Source organism: Ursus americanus, chromosome 16 (assembly GCF_024610735.1).
Source record: "Ursus americanus isolate L20-20 chromosome 16, mUrsAme1.1.p, whole genome shotgun sequence".
In the NCBI taxonomy this organism is placed as follows: Eukaryota; Metazoa; Chordata; class Mammalia; order Carnivora; family Ursidae; genus Ursus; species Ursus americanus.
The window spans coordinates 43,044,462-43,071,517 of record NC_142142.1 but is presented as its reverse complement, the minus strand read 5'-3'; the positions used below and the strand labels follow the sequence as shown (position 1 = coordinate 43,071,517).

Sequence of the window (27,056 nt, the reverse complement as noted above, 5' to 3'; positions counted from 1 at the left end):
TCACCTCACCTGGGTGTTTCTCCATGGAGCTTCCCAGGGAAGTGGACCTCGGAGTGGAAGCTACAGGGTGAGCAGTTTTAACAGAGGGGAAGCAGGGAGGAGAGCAAGGATGGGGGTGATTCCAGGCTTCAGGAAAATCTTACACAAATGCCCAGGACCAAGGGTTAGTAAGATTCAGGGGACAAGAAGTGATTTGTCCAGGCGAGATCACGGAGGGAAGGAAGAGGGGTAGTCAAAAGCGGGGCAGGGCCAGGGGCTGAAGAGCCATGCTGTGGAGCCTGGGTTGTATTCTCTGGGCTTTCAATAGAGAAGCGACATGCTCTAATTTTCCTTTTAGAAAAATCATCCTGACTGCCTTGTGGAGAATAGACTGCGATCCCAAAGGAGGAGGGCAGATGGGAGGCTGTCTCTGCAGTCCAGAGGGCAGATACAACGGGGCCTGCACTGTCATGGCAAGAAGCACGTGTATCCAAGAAGTGACAGTAGTCACGAGAAATGGGGTCAAGTAAGACTCAGGTTTTTGGCTTGGGCAGCTAGGTGTAGGTCTTGCCCTTCACAGAGGTGAGGAACACCAGGAAGGCGCAGGGTGAGGGACAAAATGAGTGGTACAGTCTGGGACATGTTGGGGCAAGGGTGCACATAGGACGTCGGGTAGAGCTGTCTAGCTGGGAGTTGAATGTCCTGTGGTGACACTCAGGATGGTCTATGCTGTAGAGATGTGGACACCATGGAAGAGAATGGCATCACCCCACAAGGGGAGAAGAGTAGGGAACCAAGGGGGGAAGTTGGAGGGACCCCACTAACATTTAAGGGATGAACCAAAGGAGAGGAAGCTGAAGAGGTGGCCAGACAGGCAGGAGAAAAGCCAGGAGCGTGAGGTGTCCCAGGAACCTAGGAGTGGTCAGCCGTATCCATGCATGCTCGCAGGCTGGATCAGGACCGAGTAGGTCAGTGGGGCCCCCAGGGAGAGCGGTTCTGGGAAGAAATGTACCTCGGTGGTGTTTGAGGTGACAGTTGTTCAGAAGGGAGAGGTGAATGGGAGTAGAGACAGCTAGTAAAACGTTCATTCCCCCTCAAAAGCAGCCTTTGGGGAGAAGAAGGAAACAAAAGATGGGCCTGATTATCAGTGGTGTGAGGGAGGGAAGGCAGGGGAGAGGCGCCACCAGTGAGGTAACAGGAGAAGCCCCAGGGCTGGGGGTGGGGAACAGCCAGGACTGATGAGGTGAGCAAAACAGGAAGAGCTACCGGTGCTGAAAGACAGGAAGGAACTTGCCAGGGGCATGGGGTAGGGACTACTCAGGCCAAACCCAACATCCGTGATAGCCCTGTGAGCTGGCCTCGTCAGGTGCCCCGCGTTCAGTCACCTTGCCTTCAGTAGCGACCCCTCGTCTGTGGGTCGGAAGGAAAATGGCCTTCATCTGGCTCCTTACCCTGAAGCTACGTCAAGGTGACAAACACTGTACTTATTTATTAAGAATGCATTCATGAGGCCTCCATACTTCCACGGGCTTTATTCAAGCTCGTAGGACAGCACTTACCATGCCATCTGTCTTCCCTCTCAGTCCCAGCCTCCTTCACCTTTGCCCCACACTGAGCTGTCGTCATGCGTGGCCTCCACCTGCTCTCAGCCAGGCTCACCCGAGTGCCTGTGCCCTGCGCCCGAGCCGGAGGGCGAGCCCTGGCTTCAGCGACCTCGACGTCTCGTGGGAGGGCCAACCCTGGTAAGCTCAACTCTAAACAACACGAGGTAGTACAGGGCTGGTAAGGAAAGAGGTGGGAAGGGCAGGGTTAGGAAAGCTGTAGAAAGGAGCCTTGTGGGAAGAGGCACGCTTGAAGAGCACAGTGGGAAAGGAGGACACGGTGGGGGGAGAGAACCGCAGAGGTCAAGCACCCAGCAGGGAAAGCAGAGGCGTGTTGGGTAAAGGGTGAACGAAACCCTTCCGTCCTGCACTTCCTACCTACTTCATCTCACCTACTCCTCCCTGCAACACTGGGAGCCAGATACTGGAATCTGGCAATGAGTAAAGTGAACCCAGACAGGCCACATTCTTCCCCAGGGCAGAGGGCTAGTAAGTGATGAACTCTGGATGCCAAGCCCAGTGATCTTACTCGGGAGCCCTCGTGTACAGCCTGAGAACACACTGCCTCCCAGGATTAGCCGCTAATTCGCTCCGCTGGCTGGTGAGAAACGTAGGAAATCAGATGGGAACGGAGATCGTGAATCTTCCATCAGTCCTCTTAAACTACCTGCATCGTCCAGCATTTTAGGTGCACAGTTGTAGGAATGTTTCCCAAACTGGTGCGCCATGGAACACTGGTGGAGAAGATACTGCTATTTCTACTGTGGTGAAACAAGTTTGGGAAAGGCTACGCGTTGTATTCGCCCCACCCCGCCCCGTGCTTTCCAATGCCCATCAGTAAGTGCGCGGGAGATTCTGCACTTGAACCCAGGACTCGGCCAGTGTCTTGCTCCTCACACCCGTGCAGCAGAGAACCGCGGGGTTTGGCATCGGCTTCCAGCCCCGGCGTCAGTGGTGTGTCCCCCCCAGACTCTGCGGTGGTGAGCCGCGCTACCACCTACCACGTGGCCTTTGGACAAGTCCTTCAATCTCCACTTTTTTTTTTCTTTTTTTTTTTCTTCCCCTCCCCGCCCCCAAAGACCGCGCATGGGGGAGGAGTAGAGGGAGCAGGAGAGAATCTTGAGCAGGCTCCACGCAGAGTAGAGCCGCACCAGGGTCGATCTCAGGACCCCACATCATGACCTGAGCGCAAATCAAGAGTGGGAGACTTCACCGACTGAGCCACTCAGGCACCCTTCCACTTTTCTTAACTGTAGAAAAAGAAAAAAGGTACAATGGCTGGCCTTGCAGGGAATTAAGAGGATTAAATGAATGGAATAAGGGTTTCTTTCCGTCTCCCCGGCGCAGAACAAAGCTCAGGCTTCAGGCTGTCCCGGTGGGTTTCGGGGAAAGCGGGAGCACCGCCTGTTCTCCGGGTTTCGGCCGGGTGGCGGGCTCCGGAGCTCCCAGGGCCCCGGGGGCGGGGCGGCGAGGGGGAGCACCAGGGAGGCGCGGTTCCCGGGCGGAGCGACGCGGCGGCCGGCGGCCGGAGGGCCTGGCAGGCCCAGGGCGCGGGCCGGGGAGGAGGGGCCGCGGGCCGGGCCGCCTCGCCGCTTCCGGGGGAGCCGGGGAGCCGGGCAGCCGGGCGGCAGTCAGCCCGGGCCTGCGCGCCGCACTTCCCTTCGCCGGGGGCGGCCGGCACCGCGCGGGAGCCCGAGCCAACCCCGCGGCCGGCACGGCTGCGGGGTCGCTGCCACCCGCGCGCAGGTGAGCCCTCGGCGGGGGCGGGGCTGGGGTCCTCACGGTGGGGGGAGGGGGAGTGCGGGCCGGGGGCGGGGTCCCGGCGGTGGAGTGGGGAGTGCGGGCCGGGGGCGGAGTCCGCGGGGACTGTGGTACCCCTGCGTCCCGGGCGTGCGGCACGGCTGCCGGGGGGACCGCCTTCCTCTCTCCTGCCCCTTTACCTGGCTGCCTCCAGCCCCCTGAACGCGGAAACTGGGTGAACAGGCTCTCCAAGAAAGCTGTCACTTTCTCCGTCGCGAAGGAGCTTGTGCAGGGAGCCCCCCCCGCTTCAGTGTGGGTGGAAGAGCCCGGCCCGGTCAGGTTGTTTCCGTCTTTAACTGTAGTGTTTCTACCACAGTGTCCTCACATCCTTCTTTGCTCTTTCTGATGGTCTTTGCGGGAGTGTTCCAGTAGGAACATGGCTTTAGTTGCGGTTCATGACCTACGGAGGCATTTCTTTCACGAACATCTATCTTGGGCAGGGCAACGTGTGCAGTGCGGGAGTGACAACTTTGGACAGGGAAGGGTCGGCCTGGTCCTGCCCCCGAAGACGGGTAAATTAGAAATCACAACACGACCCTGGTAAGTGCCGCCGAGAGAGGGGCAGTCGGCAGTACTCTGGTAGCTGGGACACCTAAGCCTGACGGCAGCTAGGAGGGCACCTAGGGCCAGGAGTGACTGTCCGAGAAAGTCACAGGTACTTTTTTTTTTAACTTTTAAGAAACTTGAAATACGACATGCGTACAGAGAATTGCACAATCTTAAGTGTACAGCTTACCCAGTTTTTACACAGTGACCATTTCCCGTGCAGCCTGCATCCAGAATAAATAAAATGTCACTAGCACTCCAGAAGCCCCCAGTGTCCACTTCCAATGACTACTTTCATCTAAGGAGAACTATTATCCTGGCTTCTCACATCAGAAAAAGTTGACTTGGTTTGAACTTTTGATATGTGGGCTCATGTGCACCTGATTTTTGTGTAATTTTGAGTATCTCACACTCAGTATGTGAGATGCAGCCGTGTTGCATTTAGCCGTGATTCATTTATCCCAACTGATGTGTGATTTTGCACTGTACAGATAGAGTCCAATTTATTTCTGCTTTCTTCTGGACACTTGGGTTGATGGACATGAGTTGTTTCCAGATTGGGTTTTTTTTTAAATAGTGCCGCGAGGGTTCTTGGGGTTGTCTTTTGGTGGACGTGCGTATGCAGCAGTTCTGTGGGTATATTCCTGAGCGTGGAATTGTGGGCGTGTTTATATTCAACTTTAGCAATCTTGAGTGCCACACGGTTTTCCAAGGGGTTGTACGAGTTTACACTCCCACAAGCAGTCTGTGAGTTCCTGTTCCTCAACATCTTTACCAATACTCGGTATCGTCTCTTTTTTTCAGTGTAGCCATTCTACTTGGTGTGGCGCTGGGCAGTGGTGTTGCACTGCGGTTTTAATCCGCATTTCTCTTATGTCTAATGAATCTGCATCTTTTCATGTCTGTTGGGCATTTGGATATCCTTTTTGCGAAGTGTTCAATCCTTCTGCCCATTTTTTTCGATAGACTATCTATCGCTTTCTTACTAGTCTGTAAGAGTTCTTAAATATTCTGGTTATGAAACATTGATTGGATATGTATTTTTAAGAGACTGCCTTTTCACTCTCTTGAAGGTGTCTTTTGATGAACAAAAGTTCGTCATCTTAATGTTGCCCAATTTATCTCCCCCCGCCTCCATGTGGTTGTATTATTTATGACCAGTTGAAAAAAATCATTGCTTACCCCAGGGGGTCGTAGGTGGGCAAAATGAGTGAAGGTGGTCAGAAGGTACAAACTCCAGTCATAAAATAAAGAAATCCTGGGGATGTAAATTTACAGCTTGGTGACTAGACCGCAAAACTGTATTGCATATTTGAAGCTTGCTAACAGAGTGGATTTATTCTCATCACAAGAAAAAAAGTGTGTGACTGTGTAGTGATGGGTGTTAGCTAGACTTATTGTGCTGACCGTTTCACAGTATATACATATATCAGGTCACTGTGTTGTGCACCTGAAACTAATATGTTATATGTCAATTACATCTCAATTTTAAATAATCAGAAGATGAAGTCGGGGGGAGAATCTCCTATATTTTCCTCTAAAAGCTTTATTGTTATTCTCACCTCTACCATCCTTTTGAAATTAAGTTTTTTGTATGGTGTGAGATATGGGTCAGCATTTATTGTTTTCTGCAAGGCTCTCAACATTGACGTAGCACCATTTTCCCCACTGGTTGGTGGTGTCGGCCTTGTCATACATCAGGAGACTCTATGGTTGTGGGTCTGTTTCTAGACACCCTGTTCTTCCATCCATCCGTCCACCTGTGCACCAATAGCATGCGGCCTTAAATAATGCTTTACAATAAGCCTGTATGATTCTGGTGGTGGAAGCTCTCAGCATTGTCCTTCTTTAAGATCTTAGGTTTTTTTTTTTTTTTTGATCTAACTATGCCTCCCAAAGCCTTTTTAAAATAGATATATGCATAAAGTAGTCATTTTGTAAGCTCAGCAGGGAACTATTGTAAAAGGGTGTACAATTGGCATAATTTGTAAACCGGATCGATCCATAAGGTTACCACTGACACGATCCGTATTACATTCAGTGCTGCACACCTGCATCACATCTGCTGCAACGTAAATGCAAAATCAATTTACACCATTTTCGTTAAATGAGCTTTAGTACCTGTATGATACAGTCTCAAAACAAAGAATTTTTTAAAACTGAGAAGCTGAAGTTTCCCAAAGGCCAGTTTGCTACGTTTTTGCAAAATACATCAACATTAATTATAATGCTTCCCATTCATGTATGATCAGTAAGATATGTTCCCATGGGACTGAACTTCAGGCGACGTTTTAGATTCGAATAACCAGTTATAATACTTTTGACTTATAATTAAATTTTTAAAAATGGGTGCTGTTATACACACACATGCACATATATATACTTTTTGACATTTTTAAAGTCTTCAAAATTTATAAAGTGTAGTGTTGAAAGCATATGTGCCAGCGAACATGATTTATTTTAATACAGGTCATGAGACTTCAGTTAATCAACCAGAATTCTGACTGTTTTCTGCCTGCTAGAGTTCCATCTTAAATTTGATTTTATAGCAGAATCAGTCATTTGGAATTTATTTCATAAATTCAGTCTCAAGATTTACTAGGCTGCTTTCAATCATTTCACTGCTTATAAATATAAGTAACAACATAAATTGAGACCAGTGGTTCCCTGGATCAGAATTTCCTAGACAGCTCTTCAAAAATGGATTCTTGGGCCCCATTCCTGAAATACTGAATAAGGTTTTCCAGGAGTATCTATATTTTTTAAAAGCTCTCTAGGTGATAACAATATGCAGCTTGGTTTGAGAACCACTGACATAACCCACCGGACCAATCTTCTTAGGTACGTCGGAATCCTGGGGTACTTGTTTAAAAATCAGTTTCCCGAGCTTCACCCAGAGATTGACTTCAGTAGATTTGGGAGGGGGCACAAGGAACTGGCAGTTTAAACCATCATTGCAGTTAGTCCCTGTATTTGTTTTCTGGGCTACATAACCGATGACCACAAATTCAGTATACACCAACAGCTATCTATTATCTCATCGTTTCTGTGGGTCAAGGGCCCAGGCAAGGCTTGGCTGAGTCTTCTGCTGGGGTCTTACCTGGTGTAAGTCCAGATATTAGCTGGGGCTGCAGTGCCATTGGGAATTCAAATGGGGAAAGATCCACTACCAAGCTCCCTCGGGTTCTTTGTTGGCAGAATCTCCTTGCAGTTGTACGACTGAGGTCTGTTTTCTTGCTGGCTGTCAGCTGGAGATTACTTCTCTAGAGGTTACTTCCAGAGAGCACGCAGCTGCTAGAGGCTGCTTGCAATTTCTTGACACTGGCCCTCTCACAACAAGGCTGGCAAATTCTTCAAAGTCAGTAAAGGAATCTCTCTCCAGTCCGCTAAGATGGATTTAAACACACATACACAAGTATGTGTCATACATAACTATGACACAATATTCATATATATGCTATAGTCACACGTAGACATCTTTTTAAATATGTTATTTTTTTTAAAGTAATCTCTATACCCAATGTGGGGTTTGAATTCATGACCCCAAGTTCAAGAATCAAACACTCTACTGACTGAGCCAGCCAGGAGCTCCACGTGTACATATCTTATATAGTAAATATACATAGTGTGTGTGTATATACGTACAAATGCATATACACACATGTACACAGCACATATATAGTAATGTAATCAGGTGAGTGACATTCCATGATCTTTGCCATACTCAGCTGGTTAGAAGCCATGGGTCTGGCCCACACTTACAGGTGTGAACATGGGGGCCACCCTAGGGCCTGTCTATGAGTCTGCAAACCACTCTTGGAAACACAGTATTGTATCTATGAAGCTGTTAACAATTAAATTGAGCACTTTAAGTGACACTGTCCTGCAAGTCCTCACGATCCTGCCCAACAAGTGTTTTAGCAAACTTTTGAGAAGCAAATTTAACCTTGAAACCAGTGTTCTTAATTTAAAGTCAAAATCAAGTGTCAGGATAATTTATTCATCAAAGAAGTAAAGAACTCTTTCAAACAATTGAAACCTTGAAACAGACCAGTCTTTAGCACTCAGATTCAGTGCTTCCTCCGTTCACTAGCATGGCAGACGATCGAAGAGAGTGTAATAGTTTCCTACTGCTTCTGTAACAGATCACCAAAAACTTAGTGGCTTAATACAGCAGACATTTATTAGCTTCTGGTTGTGGTGGTCAGGAGTCTCAAGTGGGCTGGCAAGGCTAGGTTCCTTCTGGATGCTCTAGAGAAGAATCCATCTCCTTGCCTTTTCCAGCTTCTAGAGGCTGCCTGCATTCCCCGCTCCTGGCCCCGAATCACACTGACCTCTGCTTCTGTTGTCACTCCCACTCTCAGCCTGACCCTCCCGCCTGCCTCTTAGAAGGACCCTTGTGATTACACTGAGCCCTCTCGGATAATCCAGGATACTCTTCATACCTCAAGATCCTTAATCTCATCTGCAAAGCCCATTTTTGCCATGGAAGGTAGCATGTTCACTGTTTCTGAGGATTAGATGTGGACATCTTTATGGGACTGTTCTCCTGTCCACCACAGACAGCGATTCCCGCTTAACAGTAATGTAATATGAATTATATAAAATACATATTCTAATCATATATCTTCATAGGTTTCAGCACGTTCCCTGTAAAATAGATTGGACACCTATTAGGTATTGGATAATACTTAATACACTTTGTATTTTGTACAGTGAAACCTTGTAATATTTCCCTCACATAATATATTCCTACATATAATACTGTAAAAGCATTCTAAAAAATACTAAAGCTGTTGCTTTTTTAGGATTTTTTAATAAAGATTTTACTTATTTATTTGACACAGAGAGAGAGAGAGCAAGCACAAGCAGGAGGAGTAGCAGGCAGAGGGAGAAGCAGGCTTCCCGCTGAGCAAGGAGCCCGATATGGGGCTCAATCCCAGGACCCTGGGATCATGACCCAAGCCAAAGGCAGATGCTTACCTGACTGAGCCACCCAGGCGTCCCACTGTTGCTTTTTAAAAAGAAGCTTTTACTAATTTTCTATCAAGCCTTTGTAATTATCTACAAAGTAGGTATTTAGATAAATATCATTTTCCTTTATGAATTTTTAAAAAGCACAAGGAAACGTGGCTATACCTGAGGCCACACAACAAATCCAAGACAGTGGGAGTAATCAGACCTTCCATTTGGAGATTTAGGTTCATATCTTCTCATCTGTTTGACAACTGTCTCCTCTATCTCAATATATGACTAGTACTAAATCTTGTAAAGATCAAAGCATATTTAAGTGTGATAGCCCCATAGCTTCAGCTGCACAGGAACTGAAAGATAACAAGCAAGGTGCCCTGGAGTTTTAGATTCCAGGAAGTAGACAGCGTATAGGGTTAGGGAACTTAACCTGCCATCTCGCTCAATTATGCTGTGTCAAAGATGCACTTTTTTCCTGTATTTAAACATTTCTGTAACAATAGTCCCAAGGGCTTATACCAACCCACTTACAGTGGCAGATGCTGTTGGGCAACTGGATTTCTTCTTAACCAAGCAATGAAAAAAGGCAATTACCAAAAATCAGCATGTATGGCCAAAAGGGCAAGTCATGTCATAAAATGAGAAACTGAAACTTTTAAACCTACATCTGTTCAGAAGATGAAAGTATTAGGTTAGTTTCTAACCTTTAAACTACCATTAAGAATATCAAGTGATTCTCCAGTTTGTAAGTATATCAAGGCCATATAATGAATTTTAAACTTAAGACAAAATTGACAAAATATTTAAATAATATAAAAACCCAGAGACATGATGTCTACTACTAGGAGAAAGAAAGGGCGTCTGGAATGGTTGAAATGAAGATGTCAAGGGACGGTGACCCCAGACCTGGAAAAGGATTTCAAAATCAGTGGTTATCAGGCACGGCCTTAACTTCAGTGTACCACTCAGGCCGTCTGAAATCCCAAGAATATGAGGTAGGAAAAGAAACACACATACATGACAATGTGCACCTGTTCACGTCCCCTTGGCTGGCTTAGCAGGTAACTGCTCTTCTCTTTCAAGATGTCTCTGGTTCCTGTGCCCACTCACTTCTTCTTTCTGCCCCTTTGCTGCACTGGTTTAAGTTCTTTTTTTTTGAACTTTGAAGGAGTTTCATGAGTCATCAGTAACTCGTCTGATAGTTACTGGCTTGGCCTAAACGTGTATAGCATTTGGCAGTGAACAAAGCATCGTCCTCAGCCTTAGATAACATTCTTTCAACATGGACATTTATTTCTGTGTGTTTCACGAAACAAGTAGTTTTTCTGTGAGTTCCCAGAGGTCTGTTTTGACCTGTGCAGCTAGGTCAGAGTGAGAAAGCAGGCAGCTCTGCCCACCGCTCCAGCTCTAGGGCCAAGTTCTCCAGCAGCCCTTCCCATGTGAACACTGCAACTCCACCTCAGATGAGGGACGGCTCTGCTCTCTAGGTCTTCCTAGAAACCGAGGCTCAAAGAGCCTCCACCATTGGGGTCTCCTGGTCATCGTGGTGGGAAGGAAACACAACAAATTGCCCATCAAAGAGATTCTTGGTCCTCTGCATTTCCATATAAATTTAGAAGCAGTTTGACAATCCCTGCTCCCCCCACAAAAAAAAAATAAATTCCAGAATTTGAATAACACCGACCTTAAGATTAGTTTGGGGAAAATTACAATACTGAGTCTTCTAAACCATGAACATAATATATCCCTCCAATATCTACATTATTTAAATACATACTAACCCACACTATTTTCTGAACATTGTATGCTGAATCATTAGCACTTTACATAAATTATGTCATGTGGTCTTCACCATAAAGCTGAGGAGGTTTGAGTTTTATTTCCGGTACCAAGATGGAGAAGCTGAAGCTTAGCAAGATTAAGTAGCTTGCCAAAGGCCACAGTTAATAAGAGGTGAAAATCAGGCACTCTGCATGTAGAGTCTGTAGACATTGCCACTATGTGACGCTATCTCCCTGAGCTGACAGCTGAGGGAGAGGGGAAAGGAGGAGGAAGGGAGGAAAGGAGGGAGGGTGTTTCAATGGGCATATGGATAGGTGGATGGAGGGAGTTATTCAGGGGAAGGCAGACTGGAGGAAGGCTCCCAAGGTTTCTTGCACGCGCTCTCTCTACATTGCTCAGCTATCTGGATACGTTATTATTTGTCCAAATAGCAACTGTCCTCCGATTTCAGCATTGACACAGGAAGTCCTTATTTGTCTGTGAAACTCTCTGTTTCTCCTTCTATTTTGAATGTTAGCCTTGCTGGATAAGAGTATTCTTGGCTGCAGATTTTTCCTACTCAACTCTGAATAAATCATGCCTTCTGGCTTAGAGAGTTTGTGCTGAAAAATCTGCTGCTAGCCTTATGGGTTTTCCCTTATATAAGTAACCATCTTCTTTTGTCTTGCTGCTTTTAAGACTTTTTCCTTACTACTATATTTTGCCAGTTTAATTAGGTCTTGCTGTGGATCTGCTTTTGTTGGGGATTCTCCATGCTTCTTGGATCTGGATATCTGTTTCCTTCCCCAGATTAGGGAAGTTTCCTTGTTATTACACTATTATTTCTTCAAATAAATTTTCTGCCCCCTTTTCTCTGTCTTCTCCTTCTGGGATCCCTATAATACAAATGTTGTTATGTTTGATGGAGTCATTCAGTTCCCTAAGTCTATTCTTGTTTTGCATAATCCTTTTTTCTTTCTTTGGTTCAGCTTCATTACCTTCTAGGTTACTAATTTGTTTCTTTGCTTCTTCCACCCTGCTGTTCATTGCATCACACCTGTTTACCATCTCATTTATCCCCAACAACCATTTCTTCACTCTGCAGTAAGGGTCTCCCTGAAGTTTTTAATGGTCTCAAGTCTAATGATCAACCTTATGAGTGTTACTCTAAATTCTCTATCAGACAGACTAGTTGTACCTGTTTTTCTTAGATTTCTGGCTGTGGCCTTATTCTGTTCTTTCATTTGGCATACATTCCTCTGTGTTCGCATTTTATCTAAGTCTCTGCCTTCTTCTCTGTGTTAGAAAAGCCAGTTATGTCTCCTGCTCCTGAAAGCAATGGCTTTATGAAGAAGAGGTCCCGTAGCGCCCAGGGCCTGGCACTTCAGTTAGTGTCTCTGGTGTGTGCCTCATGCACTCTGCTGCTGTGTTCTGGCTGCCCCGTCCTTCAGGCCAGTTGTCTGGCGAGGCTGTCCTTGCCTGCAGTGAGCAGTGTTTGGTTCCTGGCCTGAATGAGGTGAATTCTAACTAGGTGTGCTCTGGTTTGCTTGTTAAATAAGACCTGACACTCCTTCCACTAGAGCTGAAGCCCTGCAGAACACTTTGGTCAGGAGACGTGGTGTGGGCAGGGGTTTGTGTTGAGTCTTCTGGTGGAGGGGGCAGCCCCACTGGGGAATGAGACAAGCTTGTCGGAGCGAGGCAGTCCCACCGGAGTGCAGGCGGGCAGGGACTGGTGTTTGCTGAGGGGGAGCAGGGAAATGGTGCTGGCCAACTCCTTTGTTCCTGGAAATGTGTCTCTGTCTCTGTGACTGCTGCTTCTCAGGAGAAGAGTGAGTAATCTGCCCCCTGCATGTCCCAGGCGCTCTTCAGATGGCAGTTTCCAAGCCGTCTGCCCCCAGGTGCTTGCCGGCCTCCTCTCCAGGAGCGGGGCAGCACCCTGGGAGCTCTATCCCAGCCGAGTCCTCCGATCTTGAAAACTCCAGGCTTTAAGCCCCTCTGGTCGCAAAATCTCACAAATTTCGGCCCCTCTTGCCTTCGAACCCACTGGCTTTGGGTAAAATGTTCTTGTGCGCACCTCCTGTGTGCTCCTCTCGCTCAGCCCTTCTCCACGGTCCCAGGTCCCTCCACTCCGCAGCAGCCAGGATCCATTTCTCCCCCACACCAAGTCTCCGCACTTTCTACCTTCTTCCATGTGGCTTCTTTTCTCCCTTTAGTTGTGGAGCCTGTCCTGCCAGTCTTCAGGTCGATTTCTGGGGGTATTTAGGATGACTTGAGCTTTCTCTAGCTGTGTTGGGGCAGGGGGGCCTCCTACTCCGCCGCCATCTTTCTCCCCTCCTCCCACACAGGAAGTCCGCATGCTGAGCTTCCTGCCAGCTGCCTTGCCCCAGAAGCCCCGGGTGCTCCTGGCCAGGTGCAGTGGGGGACAGTCGCTCAGCTGCTCACGTTGGGCTCCCGCTCTGTCTCACCACTCTCCACAGATCTAGGTTTTTCTGGAAGCCAGATCTTATCACAGTGGTAAATGAGGGATAGGGATCAAGGACCAGTAGAAAGACTGAGCCTCTGACAGGCGCTAGGAGGGAACATCTAGAGCCCACACACTGGGACTGAGAGTAAGGTAAGTACAATTTTTGTGATCCTCTCTCTCTGTCTCTTATAGGATGGCTGTTCCATAAGGTCAAGACTGAGTCCCCTCCCTTCTCTCACTTTACCAATGCCTGGTCTCATGGGGTTAGTTTTGAGCCCCATACTATGGCATCATCATCCTCCTTCCCAGCTCCTCGCTCCCGGTCCAAGAAGCCTCTGGGCAAGATGGCTGGTGAGTGGAAGCCGACTCCTAATTCCACTCTTGTTCACAGCTGTGAGTGTACTCCTCCTCAGTGTTCCTGATGGCGAGGTGGGAGGGCTGCCTGGCCCACATGCCGCAGGAGATGCAGGGAGGCTGACCATGGTGGGCTCCTGGGCTCCCCCCTTGACCTCAGAGCCCAGATGCTTTGTGGTGAGTGAGGAGAGAGGCATGCATCATAGGACCTTCAGTCGTTTGTGCTCACAGCTTTTCCGTGCATACTCAGCTAATTTTGCTAACCTGGTAACCATGGTGCTGAGCACTTAGCATTGTGTTTCTTGTCATCAATGTCTTTCAGAACCATTCAGAGGAAGGAGCCAAGCAGAGTGAGAAAACAAACTAATCTCCAGAACACTAAACTTTCTGTCCTTATTGAAAGCTGGGGAAGCCGAGCTGATCTCATTATGGAATACCTACAATATATCAGACACGCAGTTAATCTTCAACAACAGTTAAAATGAACCTATGTTACAGATGAGGAAATGGTAGACATAGACTGACTTGCTTAAGGTCATCCAGCAAGCAAGCTGCAGGTCCACAATCAGATCGATGCCTGGCTCCAGAGTGTAGGTTGTGAATCACAGGCTCTCCGCTCTTCGGGAGCTCTGAGCAGTAACCCTCTGCCGTGCTTTTTTTTTACCATTTAGCAATAATCTGGGAGTTCTCGGGGCCAAACAGATGCCAACCCCTCCCCTCTTTCCCTCCCATAGTGGGTAGCCCACCTTAATCTAAACCCACCTCCCCTCACTGCAGAGAGTGAGTTTGGGAACTGATTAATCCTGACCAGTTTAACACGGCTCTACTTACAGACTAGCTGATGGGTGGCGAGTCAGCACTAGTGGGAAGTAGCAAGCCGACAGTACCAGAAATCAAAGGGCCTGGGAAAAAGTCATCTTTCCTAATCAGGCTGCTGAAAGCCAGAGTTCTTTCTTCCCCATATCGGTGTCATACCAAAGGCGTTTTGTTTATTTAATTATTGAAGTGTAACTGACATACAACATTATATTAGTTTCGGCAGTACAATACAATGGTCCCATATTTGTATATATTGTGAAATGATCACCGCAAGCTCTAGTTAACATCCGTTACCACACATAATTACAGAACTTTTTTTCTTGTGACGAGAACTTTTAAGGTTTCCGCTCTTGGCAACATTCAAATAGGAAATACCGTATTATTAACTACAGCCAGTATGCTGTATATTACATTCTCACAACTCATAAAACAGCCAGAGTTTTTATGCCTTCCCCAAACCTTTAAAGATAATGGTACCTTGAAGGCAAGTCCTGAAGCACGTACAAAAGAGCAGAGCAGTAGGTCTCTGAGTCAGGTGGCATGGTTTGTCAGTGCGGGGCATGGGCGGACCTGCCGGGTGCGGGGTCCTCTGTGCAGGACCATGAGGACGCAGTCTGGTGAGAATACCCTGCCTGAGAGTGTTTCTCTCCCCTACAGACTGGTTCAGGCAGGCCCTGTCGAAGCCCAAGAAGCTGCCGGACTCTGCAGAGAGCAGCTCCAGGGACGTTTCACAGCCGAGCTCCCAGGACGACCCCCCACCCCTGGGCCTCAGCTCAGCCTTGTCTCCCACCTCCCCACCCACACACGTGGGTAGTAGCAGCAGCAGCAGCAGGGGTGGCCGCTGGAGCAAGGACTACGATGTCTGTGTGTGCCACAGTGAGGAGGACCTGGCGGCCGCCCAGGAGCTGGTCTCCTACCTGGAGGGCAGCACTGCCAGCCTGCGCTGCTTCCTGCAGCTTCGGGATGCGACCCCAGGCGGCGCCATCGTGTCCGAGCTGTGCCAGGCACTGAGTAGCAGTCACTGCCGCGTGCTGCTCATCACCCCAGGCTTCCTGCAGGACCCGTGGTGCAAGTACCAGATGCTGCAGGCCCTGAGCGAGGCCCCTGGGGCAGAGGGCCGCACCATCCCGCTGATGTCGGGCCTCACCAGAGCCGCTTACCCCGCTGAGCTCCGCTTCATGTACTTCGTGGATGGCCGGGGCCCCGACGGCGGCTTCCGCCAAGTCAAGGAAGCTGTCATGCGTTGTAAGCTATTGGGAGGCAAGGGAGAAAGGGAGCTCGGCCACAGGGCCACAGCGTCTGATCCACTTTGGTTTTTAGGAGACAGCTACTGTAGCCCAGTAGCTCGGAATGCAGGCTCTGGGAAAGACTGTTCCTTGTGAAACTTATTTGACCCCTCTGTATTTGGGTTTCCCCATTGGTAAAATGGGAATGCTACTATGTACCTAAATAAGTATGTACACTACACAAGTGTTCAGACCACGGCCCTGCACGTGTGAAGTACTCCCAACAGGCAGAGCCTACCACCTAGCAAGTTCTCAATAACTATCAGCCGTTATTATCATTATAAGTACTAATAGTATTAGGTTTCTCTCACTGAAGTCAGGTTGGAGATGTCCACCCAGAGCCAGGAAAATGCCGGCAGGGACACTAGCTTAGTAAGACAAAATCGTGCAAAATAATAGGAAAGAACTGTGTGTCTGGGGGTGGGCTGGGGCATTATATTACAGTGGGTTTGGAAGTGAAATAAAAAGGTAGAAGAAGCGGGACCTCCTGGGGGAAATGGAGATGCTGGGATTTGGGAAGGGTGACAAGCCCTGTGATTCTGTTTGCTCTCTTGCAGATCTGCAGACCATCAGCTGACACTTCTTACATCACCATGGGACCCAGAAAGTTGGAGTGAGCTGAAAATCGAGTTGGAGAGCCCAGGGCCTCACAGGGTCTCACAGGGCATCACAGGGCCTTGGATTCCAGCCGCTGTGATGAGGTGTAAGGAACTGGAGTTTGTAGCACTTTGTATGTAAGCCTGGGGTCAGATTGCCCACCAGGCACCCATTACTGTGGGCTCCCTAGGAAGGCCATGGGGAAGCTGGGGACTCCCCCAGGAAGGTCATGGGGAAGCTGGGGACTCCCCCAGGAAGGCGTGAGGAAACTGGGGCCTCCCCAGGAAGGCCATGGGGAAGCCAGAAATCGTGGGTGGCAGGAGGTGCTGATACCAAGATGATCACCAGTGTTTTGCCTCCTGCCTCCCTGGACACAACAACACCTGGCACATACCTGCATCTTCTTCCCCTGGAACTGGGCACTGGTCTAGAGATGCATCCCCCCCGAAGAGGTGACTCACCTGGTTCATGAGCTAGAAGCCTGCACTACACGCTTCAGCATGGCTGGTGTCCCCAGTAGCCTGGCATCAGGAGAAAGCAACAGGTACCAAGTCCGTCACACACTACTGCCCTTCTCCTTCCCAGGAGCGTTGTCCGCACCAGAAGACTACAGGAAAGATGCATTCAGCACTGTACCGTATTTATTTTTATTTCGTGTGTGTCATGAAGACGCAAACCTAGAAACCGTTCTGAATAGACAGGAGGGGGCAGGGAGCAGGTGGGGTGAAGAGCAAGAAGAGCTCAGCCCCTACCCTACTGCTGGGGCAGAAGCCCAGCCACCCCACTGATGCTTTCACTCATAGGGGCCTCATCAAAGGTACAAGCTTCTTTACCTCTGTACCGAGAGTGGTCAGCAGTTTTCTTCTGGCAGATGATTGTGTACCATGTAGGACAAAGTTTCATTCATCTGTTCTTGATAAGTCTGTTGTTGAACAGAAATGAACTTACTCCCCTGACGGGTACTTTGTGCCTGTTCTCTTACTTCCCCCTCCCATGTCCCCTCTTTTCACTGGAAAAAACTTATACATATATACTTGAGATATAATTAACATATTAACATTAGTTTCAGGTGTAAAACATGATCTGACATTTATATATAGTAGGAAAAATTTATATTTTAATTATGAATTATTTTATTACATACAAAAAGACTAAATATAATGTTCACTCATGTACCTTCCACCCAGCTTAAGCAGCAAAACCTTAAAATCCCTATGGTGCCCCCTTTGTGCCCTTAATCACCTTCTCCTCCCTTCTCCCATTAGAAGTAATCACCATTATGAATTTGAATTTATCGTTGTTAGCTTTCCACTTACACATCCCTGACAGGTTTACCTCTATATGGTTTTGTACTGTATGTAAACGGTATTATAATGTTTGTATTCTACAAATTCTTTTTGTTCACAGGTAAGATTTATCCATGTGGATGCGTGTAATGCCAGGAAATTCACTTTCGTTTCAGTATGTAAATATACCACAAACAGACATTTGGATGTTTCCCATTTGTTGCTGTCAAAATCAATGAGCTTATGAACATTTTGTACATGTTTCCATGAGCGAGATTTTCTAGGATTTAGCCTAGATGGGGAACAGCTGGGTAGTAAATACTCATCTTCAGTTTGGGTAGAAATCTACCCAAACTGGTTATGTCAGTTTATGTTCCTACCATTTGTGTATAAGATTTCCCACTTTTTCATGTTCTTACTAAACACGTAGAATCATCAGTATGTAAAATGTTTGTTGATCTGGTGGGTGAAAACTGGTGTCCTATTGCCATAATATTCGTTTTCTCTTTTTTATGAGAAATTCTATGTATTTCATACACTAAAGGGAAAGAGAAAAATCTGAAGAATCCCCATATACCCATCACCCAGCTTCAACAGTTACCAACTCAGAGCTAAGCTCCTATCAACAATAACTCCAATTCCCTCCCCCACCAGATCCCTTTGAGGCAAATCCCAGGCATTATTTTATTCCTCTGTATTAAAACTATGTATGTTTTTAGGAATTTTCAAAAAAAAATGTTTCTTAAAGAACAGAAAGCTTTATTTTTTTAATATAAAAAATGTTTACCTATTACTATAATCTGTGTTTTTGTCATAGTTAGAAAATCCTTCCCTATTCCTATAATTTCTTCTGGAGCTCTTTCCCATGTAGGTCTTTAATCCACCAGGATGTTTTGCCTGGGTTTGATTTTGTTGTTGTTGCTCTTGGTTTGCAAGTCAAAGGTCCAATTTCTTTTTCCCACTTGAATAGCCATTCTTTACTGACTACTAGCCAGTCCATCCTTTCCTCTCCCAGTGATTGTGAGATCATATATTTTCATGTGTGGGTGTGATTGTGTATCCCTGCATCAGTGACACATCAGCTCATTTACTATGGTTTTTAAGAAGTTTTGATGCCTATTAGTATATTTATTGGGCTTATATTGAGATGAGAGATTAATATGGGAGGAATTGATCTTTTTTATACTGATCTTTCTCTCCAGAAAAATGGTATGTCTCCATTATTGATATCATGAAATGTATTTCAATAAAGTTTTATAATCAGTCACTTTTATTACATTTTTTCTTTAGTGCTTCATATTTTCTATTGCCACTGTAAAAGGTATTTTTATATTTATCTATTACTGGTAGAAAGGATCACAATTCTTTTGTATATTGATCTAATATTAAGCAACCTGCTGAATTACTTAAAAGACCACAGACTTTTTTGGTTTCTGTAGACAATCATATAATTTGCAAAACAAAACAAAAAACTTTAGCTCCTTGTCTTTCTGTGCTGCCTAGGACCGCCAGTATGTTGAAAGTAACAATAGCAATGATCTTTGTATCATTTATGCTTTTAAAGGGAATGCTTCCAACATTTCTCCGTTAAATGTGGTATTTGTTATAGATTCTTGGTTTGGTGCAAATTGTTTTTTAACAAGTTGTAAGTTTCCTGTTTCTAATTAAGAGTTTTATGTATCTTGAATGTGTTTTAAATTTAATATAAAATGTCCCCATCTACCAAGATGATGTGTTTTTTTTTCCTCTCTTAAATCATTTAATACAATGAATAACGTTAGACTTTCCAGTGTTTTTTTTTTTTTTTTTGTTAGAAGATTTTATTTATTTATTTGACAGAGATAGAGACAGCCAGCGAGAGAGGGAGCACAAGCAGGGGGAGTGGGAGAGGAAGAAGCAGGCTCATAGTGGAGGAGCCTGATGTGGGGCTCGATCCCAGAACGCCGGGATCATGCCCTGAGCCGAAGGCACACGCTTAACCGCTGTGCCACCCAGGCGCCCCTAGACTTTCCATTGTTAAGCCAGCCTTAATATTCTTGGGGTAAACTCAATTTGTCCATGATGAATACACTACCTCTGTTATAAATCACAGGATTCAGATTCCTAACATTTTCTTTAGGGTTTTACATCTATGTTCATATACAGAATTGGCCCATAATTCTTTTCTTGTATTATCACTCTCTGGTTGTGTTACCAAGGTTATACCAGCCTTCTAAAATAGTTGGGGAGTGGATGAATGGGTGAAGGGAATTAAGAGGTATAATTTGCCAGTTATAAAGTAATTAAGACACAGGGATGTAATGTATGGCATAGAGAATATAGTCGGTAATATTATAACAACTTTGTATGGTGACAGGTGGTAACAAGACATATAGTGGTGACCATTTTTGTAATGTATGTATTTTTTATTTATTTTAAAGATTTTATTTATCTGTCAGAGAGAGAGCGAGTGAACATAAGCAGGGTGAGTGGCAGGCAGAGGGAGAAACAGGCTCCCTGCTGAGCGAGGAGCCTGATGTGGGACTTGATCCCAGGATCCTGGGATCATGACCTGAGCTGAAGACAGATGCTTAACTCACTGAGTCACCCAGGCGCCCCACTTTGTAATGTATATAAATATCGAATCACTGTTGTACATCTGAAACTAATATAATATTATATGTCAATCATTCTTCTTTTGAAAAATAGCGGGGGAGTGGTCCCTTTCCTAGTCATTAAAGAGTTTAAGCTCGGAACTCATTGCTCCTTATATGTTTGGTAGACCCATCTGTTAATCCATCTGGGCCTAGCATTTTCTTTATGGGAAGATTTAAAACTGAAATTTCAATGTCTTAAAGAGTTATAGATCTATTTAGATTTTCCATTTCTTCTGGAGTCAATTTAGCATTGAGTAAGCACGCAATGAAAAATACAAGACCAGCTTACATAAATTTTCGATTTGAATTTCCTGAATCACATAAACAGTACAAATCTGAATTCTAAACCTGCATGAAGATTGGCCTGTGGTATGAATTTTCAGGAGATTTTTTTCTTCCCTCCACAGCCAGATGTTGAGGCAGATAACCTTCCTAAATATCTTGTCTCCTTTAGTGGGGGAGCTTTTCTTTTGTTTTTAATAGTTGGCCCTTCCATTCAGCTGGTGAACCTTAGAGATATTGATTGTAAAGGAAATGCTCTCTTCCAATTCCTCACCTTGCACAAGCCCCCAGGGATTGTCTCCTGTGCCTCAAGCATCACATTGAAAGCTCAAGGCTCTAGACTTCCAGGAACCAGCAATCACTCTTAAAACTTAAGCCTCAGTGTCCACTTACCATTCTATAGACTCATGCTCCCACATTTTTCATTTCTGAAAATGTTATTAAGAGAGTAGCAATGTAACCACATGGGTGTTTTTAATTTTGTAGTCAGAATGTTCAGGTGTTTTTAGTTGACCTGTTTTTAGGATATCTCATCTATCCTAAGGCCTGAAATGGAAGTGTCTAGTCCTTCTTTAAAATTTAGAAGAAAAAAAAAAAGATTTGGGAGAAGTTTTGAGATTCCTCAAGAAGACTGAAGGATTAATGCTTCTTGACAGACTTGCCAGTAATAACCTTCTAATACAGCAGTTAAACTTTCTGTGTAGGTAGAAACGATCCACGTCTGTGCTGTCCAGTGCGATAGCCAGTAGCCGTATGAGGCTGTCAAGCACTTGAAACATGGCTGTTTGACTAAGGAACTCAATTTTTAATTTATCTAATTCAAACTAATTCAAATGTAAATACCTATATATGGCCAGTGGCTATTAGATAGATAGTGCAGGGCCTTGTAATGTTTCCAAACAAGAGGAACTAAAAAATCATCAACAGACAAATGCCTCTGAGCCAAGGGAAGCCCTTTGGTGTTGCCCTAAAGGTCCACTGCACTCTGCTGTCTGGTATTCGAAGAGGTCCTTTGGTGGCTGAGGCTTCCTATGAGCTCATCCTTTCCTTGAGCCAGGCCTTTTTAGGAGTGCAGTTCTGACCTTATGGATGTTCGAGTCCCAATTATACCTGTGTTGGTGAATTTGCCACTAATGAATTAAATCTCTCTATAGTTAAATTTTCTATCTCTTCTTTGCTCACTACATTCCAGCCACAAGGGCCATTTTTGTTTCCAAAAAATATCAAGCTCATTGCTGCTTTAGGGTCCTCAGGATTCTGACATCTCTGCCTGAAATACACGTTTCCTGGTCTCTTCACAGGCAGGTTACTTCTCATCCTTCAAGTCTGGGCTCAGCGTCACCTCCCTGAGAAGCCACCCATGACCACCTTATCTCCTCCCTATCCCCAGGCTCTATCACATTGTCCTGTTTTACTCTAAAACAGCATTTAATCATTATTTTAAATTATCCTATTTGTTTTCCTCATCTCCATTTGAATATGAATTCTATGAAAGTAGAGACCTCCCTTGGCTTGTTCAGGATGGACAGTGTCTGGCACAAAGAAAATGGAAGCCTAGAGAGGGTAAGTGACTTTCCCAAAGTTGCACAGGTAGTCAGTATTGGGGCCAGACCTCATGGCTCTTAATTCACAGATATTAAACATAGATCCTCAGCTCAAATTCTCTTCCAGAGAGAGAAGAGAGAGAGGGAGAAGGAGAAACACAGAAGACTGGTGTGGGGATGGGGGGATGACAAAAGGGAAAGAGAATTCATACTTAGAAATTTCCATAGGATCTAGGCCTTGGATTTTTGAACAGGTTTTGCTATGGCCATTTACCCCCAAAGACATTTGTTTTGGACTTCCACATAGTTTATGACCTACTGTATACTCCCAAAAGGTGGGGGAAGTTTTCCAGGAAAGTTGTGGACAAGCAGCATATGTTTTTCGCCAAAGATAATTATTCCAGATCCTAAGTCTCCCTACTAATGCTCTCTACTTCACAAAACAATTGGCCTTTTATCCAATTCATAATAATATTTCTGGTAGAAATAATCAACCCAAAAGCCAACGGTCATGGATATACAGTACACTTTGTTATTGACAGACTGAAAACTGCCAAAATTGCCTCCCCCGTTACTTTTGTCTAAAAAAAAAAAAAAAAAAAAAACCTCAAAATAAAACTGAGATTGGCAAAAACAGCACAATTTTTGAGTAAATTTGAAAAAAATTTTATCTGTCAAATAACACCAAGGAAAAAGGGACTAGCCAGAAATAATGGCCGCAAAAGAAACTTACAAAGAGAAATTGTAAGTAAAAATTTTATCTGGCAAAAAAACCAAAAACCAAAAACCAGAAAACCGTAGGGGTGCCTGGGTGGGTCAGTCGGTTAAGTGTCTGCCCTCGGCTCAGGTCACGATCCCAGGGTCCTAGGATCCAGTTCCGCATCGGGCTCCTGCTCAGCAGGAGTCTGCTTCTCCCTCTCTGTCTGCTTGTCACTCTGCTTGTTCTCTCTCTGTATGTCAAATAAATAAAATCTAAAAAAAAAAAAAAGAAAAGCACAGAAATTCTGACAGATGAGTCCTATTCAAGCTGCAAATCATGTCCTTGTATAGCGTAGCAGACACATGAGCAAACTAGGTTAACAGAGGAGGCAGAAGCCCCCAGCCTGGAAGAAAAGAAGGTGTTGAAAATGTATTTCTGCCCTGTTCACTTACCTTTCTTTTCGGCACTGAACACGATGAAAATTTCTGTGAAATGAAAATGGAAATGGCTTAATGATTCTCATAAAAAATCGACCAAGACATAAGATTAGCTCAACACATTTATTTCAGAAACATTCCTTACACACTAACTAAGCAATGTTGGTATAACTCTTATTAAAACGTCAGTATTCAACTCAGGGTGTCAGGTGTCAAAGCATCCACGGAGTTCAAAGGTGTTTTCCAGCTCTCGGGACGGCGGGGGGGGGGGGGGGGGGGGCGCGCCTCCTCCATTGCAGCATCGTTAGCCGGCCTGCTTAGAGACTCGCTGCCTTCTTTTCTCTTCCCTCAGTACCAGCCTTAACTCAGGCGGGCCAGCACGAGGGGACAACGGGCAGCAGCCTGAATTAAAAACTCTCGTTGTTGGGGCGCCTGGGTGGCACAGCGGTTAGGCGTCTGCCTTCAGCTCAGGGCGTGATCCCGGCCTTATGGGATCAAGCCCCACATCAGGCTCCTCCGCTAGGAGCGTGCTTCCTCCTCCCCCACTCCCCCTGCTTGTGTTCCCTCTCTCGCTGGCTGTCTCTATCTCTGTTGAATAAATAAATAAAATCTTAAAAAAAAAAAAAAAAAAAAAAACTATCATCGCAAACAAGTCACAGAGACCTACGCTCAGAGGCTCCTCCGAGGAGCAGGCCGGGAGTTGTAGTCGCTGGGCCGTAGCGGAGGCGGGGCCAGAGGGGCGGGGCCGCGGCTGAGGTTGGCGCAAGCGCACAGCTCTGGCCGGGCAGCATGGCGGACCTAGCGCCTCAACCCAGCAAGAGAAAGCGCGAACTGGACGCCGAAGAGGCGGAAGCCACCGGCATAGAGGAAAAGGAAGAGGGCGTTGGGAATGGTACCTCCGCCCCTGTGCGCTTACCGTTCTCCGGCTTTAGAGTGAAAAAAGTGCTGAGGGAGTCTGCGAGGGACAAAATCATTTTTCTCCATGGGAAGGTACCATTAGGCAGCCTTGGGCGGGGATATGGGTCGCAGTGAGCCAATCACTGCCTTGGAGGCGGATTTTTTTTTTTTTTTTTTAAACCGGAGCTCGATCGGAAAATACCAATCGCACTACTTGTGGGGGAGGAAGAGTGTACCACTAGACTGCGTGAGGGAGGGGGCGTACAGGAGACAAGTTTACCCGTAGAATCAAGGAAATCCACAGACGTAGGGTTAATTTGCCTAACTCCTCCTTTCCTAAAAGGAACTAACACTTGTAGAGAGTATTGCAGATTAAAAGTCACGTGTTGAATTCTCCGGACCGTTCATCTTGTATTCATTTAACATACAAAGGTGTTTGGAACCCAGTAAATGTTGCTGGATCGTGTACTGAACGACATAGAGACTGTAGGAGATAGGATCACTGCTGTGCAAGATCACAGCGCTAACCGAGGAGACAGTTCATTAAATTGCTAATTCAGTTGCACATTTCCTGCACTGAGCTATGTGCTGGGGATGTAGGGATGAAAGTTACCATCCCCGATTTTCAGGGATGCAGAGTATCTTCTGGTAGACACATAGGTACAGCTGGCTTTAATACCATGTGCTCAGCTCTATAGAAGGGACTGAGGAGAGACTGAGACCATCCTGGGAACTAGTGAGGAGGCCCAGCCACAGGTAGGTATTAGGGTTTCTTAGAACTCCTAGAAGGAGCTCTCATTTTGGGAGGATTAGGGGGACCTTGGCCTAGGCTACCATGCCTCTGTGTCTGTTGTTTTGTTTGCAAGGTTCCATCTAGTTCTCTTAGCTCCACCTGTATTCCGTCTACAGACACCTGCTGAAGATTTTATCCTTGAGAACTTGTGAGCTAGGAGTTAATTGGGATACCCAGATTCAACTTTCTATTTCCACATTGACTGTTCCTACGACCCTGGGCAAGTCACTTAATCTCTCCGACATGTTTCTTCATCTGTACAGTGAGGAGAATTTGACAGAGGCCCTGCAAGCCTAAAATAGAAGAGAGTGGAGAAGCTTTGCATCTTTCAAAAGAAAGATGTGAGTGCTGCCCCAAGGATTTGAGTTAATGAGATGGCTGCTCTGGGAGAAGAAACAGGAGGTCCCAGAGCTTCTACCTCTGCTGCTGGGCTCACTGATGGTGTCTCTGCCTACAGGTGAATGAGGCCTCTGGGGATGGGGATGGAGAGGATGCCGTTGTGATCCTGGAGAAGACACCGTTTCAGGTGGAGCAGGTGGCCCAGCTCCTGATGGGCAGCCCTGAGCTTCAGTTGCAGTTCTCCAATGATATCTACAGCACCTATCACCTGTTTCCTCCACGGCAGCTGAGTGGTGAGCAAGTGGTGGCTGAGGTGGCTTCATGTGGGGAGAGGGGGTTGGTGGGAAATTAGGGGGTGTGGTGGTTCCTCTGCAAGACTGGTTTGCATATTCTGGTGCAGTAGTTCTCAATGGAAGCAGGAGGGGATTTTGCACCCCGCCTCCCCAGGAGACATCTGGCAAATTCTGAAGACAGTTTTGGTTGTCAGAACTGGGGAGAAGGGGTTGCTCCTAGTACCTAGAGGGTAGAGGCCAGGGATGTTCCTGAATATCCTACAAAGCAGAGAATGGGACCTCATAGCAAAAAAATGTCAACAGTGCTGAGGTTGGTGTAGTATATTTTGGGAAGGGAGTGTGATTCATGCCATAAAACATTTCATCTACTAACTGAATAATAATGATTGTCAACACTTACTAAATTCTTATTATTGTGCTAGCCACCATTCTAAGTATCTTACATGTATTATCATATATAGTACTCAGAGGTAGCCCATTATGACTGGACTTTACAGGTCAGGGAACTGAGGTTTTGAAAGGTTAAGTGACTTGTCCAAGATCACACAGCTAGTAGGTGGCAGAAAAACTAAGATCTTTCAGTAGACAGAGGACTCGCCCACCACGCTGCTGTGGGATGAGTGATGTGTGAGATGCTGCGAAGATCAGTTATTTCCTTGAAGAAACTCACTTTTAGTCAGGGAGACACTGAGTGCGATCGAGGGGGATAGACTTGGGAAGGGCAGGAATTCATGGGCTAAAAGGGAGAGATTTGTTTTGGATTGCCAGGATTTTTTATTTATTAAGGAGAGGAAGAATTTGGGGCGCCTGGGTGACTCAGGTGTCTGCCTTTCAGCTCAGGTCATGGTCTTGGGGTCCTGGGATCAAGCCCTGCATGGGGCTCTCTGCTCAGCAGGGAGTCTGCTTCTCCCTTTCCTTCTGTGCTCTCTCTCTCTCTAGCTCTCTCTCAAATAAATAAAATGTAAAATGAAAGAAGAGGAAGATTTTATTTTATTTATTTCCTTTATTTTATTTTAGCTTCCGTGTCAAAGGCTAGGCATGATGTGGGCTTTTTCCTTTTAGATGGTTAGGTTTAATAGGCAGCTTTGTTGGAAGCATGAAGGAGACCGGTTGACCTTGAAGGTTCCCTCCAACTAGGAAATTCTGGAATCGACTTTGTGGCACATGGCAGTGTTGTAATATCCTTGTATCTTTTTGTTTTTCCTCTGGCATTTAAGAATAATTTGGCTTTGCAGATACCCTGCCACAGCCCTTTTGATAGGTTTAATGTTTTCTGCACCCCCAAGAAAGGGTGCTATTATTTGTTGTCCTTTGGAAATACATGTGAACACTTGATGTGGAACAAGCAAACCTTTCACGACGGAAGGCAAAAAGCAGCCTGGTCCTCCACTGAAAGCGAGCCCGATTGGGGTTGGAGTTGATGGAAATGGACAGCTGTATTTACTTTCTCACACGCTGACATTTAAGCAAATGTAGCCCTCAACAGGGGGTGGCGGAAGCAGGACAGAAGGCTCTGTAGCCAAACACCACTTGGGGTAGCCCTCAAACTATAGGCTCTGAGGTCATCACTCTGCCACCACCCCTTTCTTTTACCTTCCCCAGTCCCTCTGTCCATGCTCCCCACCCTCAGCCAAAATACAGAAGCTTCTGCTGCCCAGAGAAATGCTGTGG

The 27,056-nt window shown here is 46.1% G+C and overlaps 2 protein-coding genes and 1 long non-coding RNA gene across 9 annotated transcripts in view; 2 read left to right on the top strand and 1 right to left on the bottom strand.

Annotated features, from left to right (window-relative positions):
• The first annotated feature begins 235 nt into the window (after positions 1 to 235).
• On the top strand, positions 236 to 18,737 carry TIRAP (TIR domain containing adaptor protein). 7 transcript variants are annotated; one of them, XM_087868297.1, is made up of 6 exons: positions 236 to 505; positions 1,563 to 1,721; positions 13,315 to 13,653; positions 13,799 to 13,826; positions 14,953 to 15,540; positions 16,139 to 18,737. In XM_087868297.1, the coding sequence occupies exons 3-6, from the start codon at positions 13,369 to 13,371 to the stop codon at positions 16,156 to 16,158; spliced, it is 921 nt and encodes a 306-aa protein (XP_087724423.1). In that variant the 5' UTR covers positions 236 to 505; positions 1,563 to 1,721; positions 13,315 to 13,368; the 3' UTR covers positions 16,159 to 18,737. The 7 variants fall into 7 exon arrangements, with proteins under 7 accessions (XP_087724423.1, XP_087724420.1, XP_045654061.1 ...); XM_087868295.1 differs by lacking the exons at positions 236 to 505; positions 1,563 to 1,721 and adding exons at positions 3,187 to 3,326; positions 3,821 to 3,920; XM_087868298.1 differs by lacking the exons at positions 236 to 505; positions 1,563 to 1,721 and adding exons at positions 3,187 to 3,326; positions 3,821 to 4,035 and having other exon boundaries at positions 13,315 to 13,473.
• On the bottom strand, positions 16,984 to 24,119 carry LOC123792729 (uncharacterized). The gene is made up of 3 exons (XR_006779773.1): positions 23,980 to 24,119; positions 23,079 to 23,111; positions 16,984 to 17,100 (listed from the first exon to the last, which is right to left on the bottom strand). It is a non-coding gene; the product is annotated as an uncharacterized LOC123792729 (long non-coding RNA).
• The window catches only part of DCPS (decapping enzyme, scavenger), a 36,866-nt gene continuing 33,627 nt past the window's right edge, over positions 23,818 to 27,056 (top strand). Inside the window, exons 1-2 of the mRNA XM_045798099.2 lie at positions 23,818 to 24,053; positions 25,211 to 25,385. Of these exons, the coding sequence (XP_045654055.1) occupies positions 23,853 to 24,053; positions 25,211 to 25,385 (376 nt within the window). The 5' untranslated portion in view covers positions 23,818 to 23,852. The remainder of the gene's footprint in view (positions 24,054 to 25,210; positions 25,386 to 27,056) is intronic.

Coding starts and splice junctions, on each gene's coding strand:
- TIRAP (XM_087868294.1), top strand. CDS start 2,888: ATGAATGGAATAAGGGTTTCTTTCCGTCTCCCCGGCGCAGAACAAAGC. Junction 13,827..14,952: donor AGAGGAAGGAGCCAAGCAGA/GTGAGAAAACAA, acceptor TCTCCCCTACAG/ACTGGTTCAGGCAGGCCCTG. Junction 15,541..16,138: donor CAAGGAAGCTGTCATGCGTT/GTAAGCTATTGG, acceptor GCTCTCTTGCAG/ATCTGCAGACCATCAGCTGA.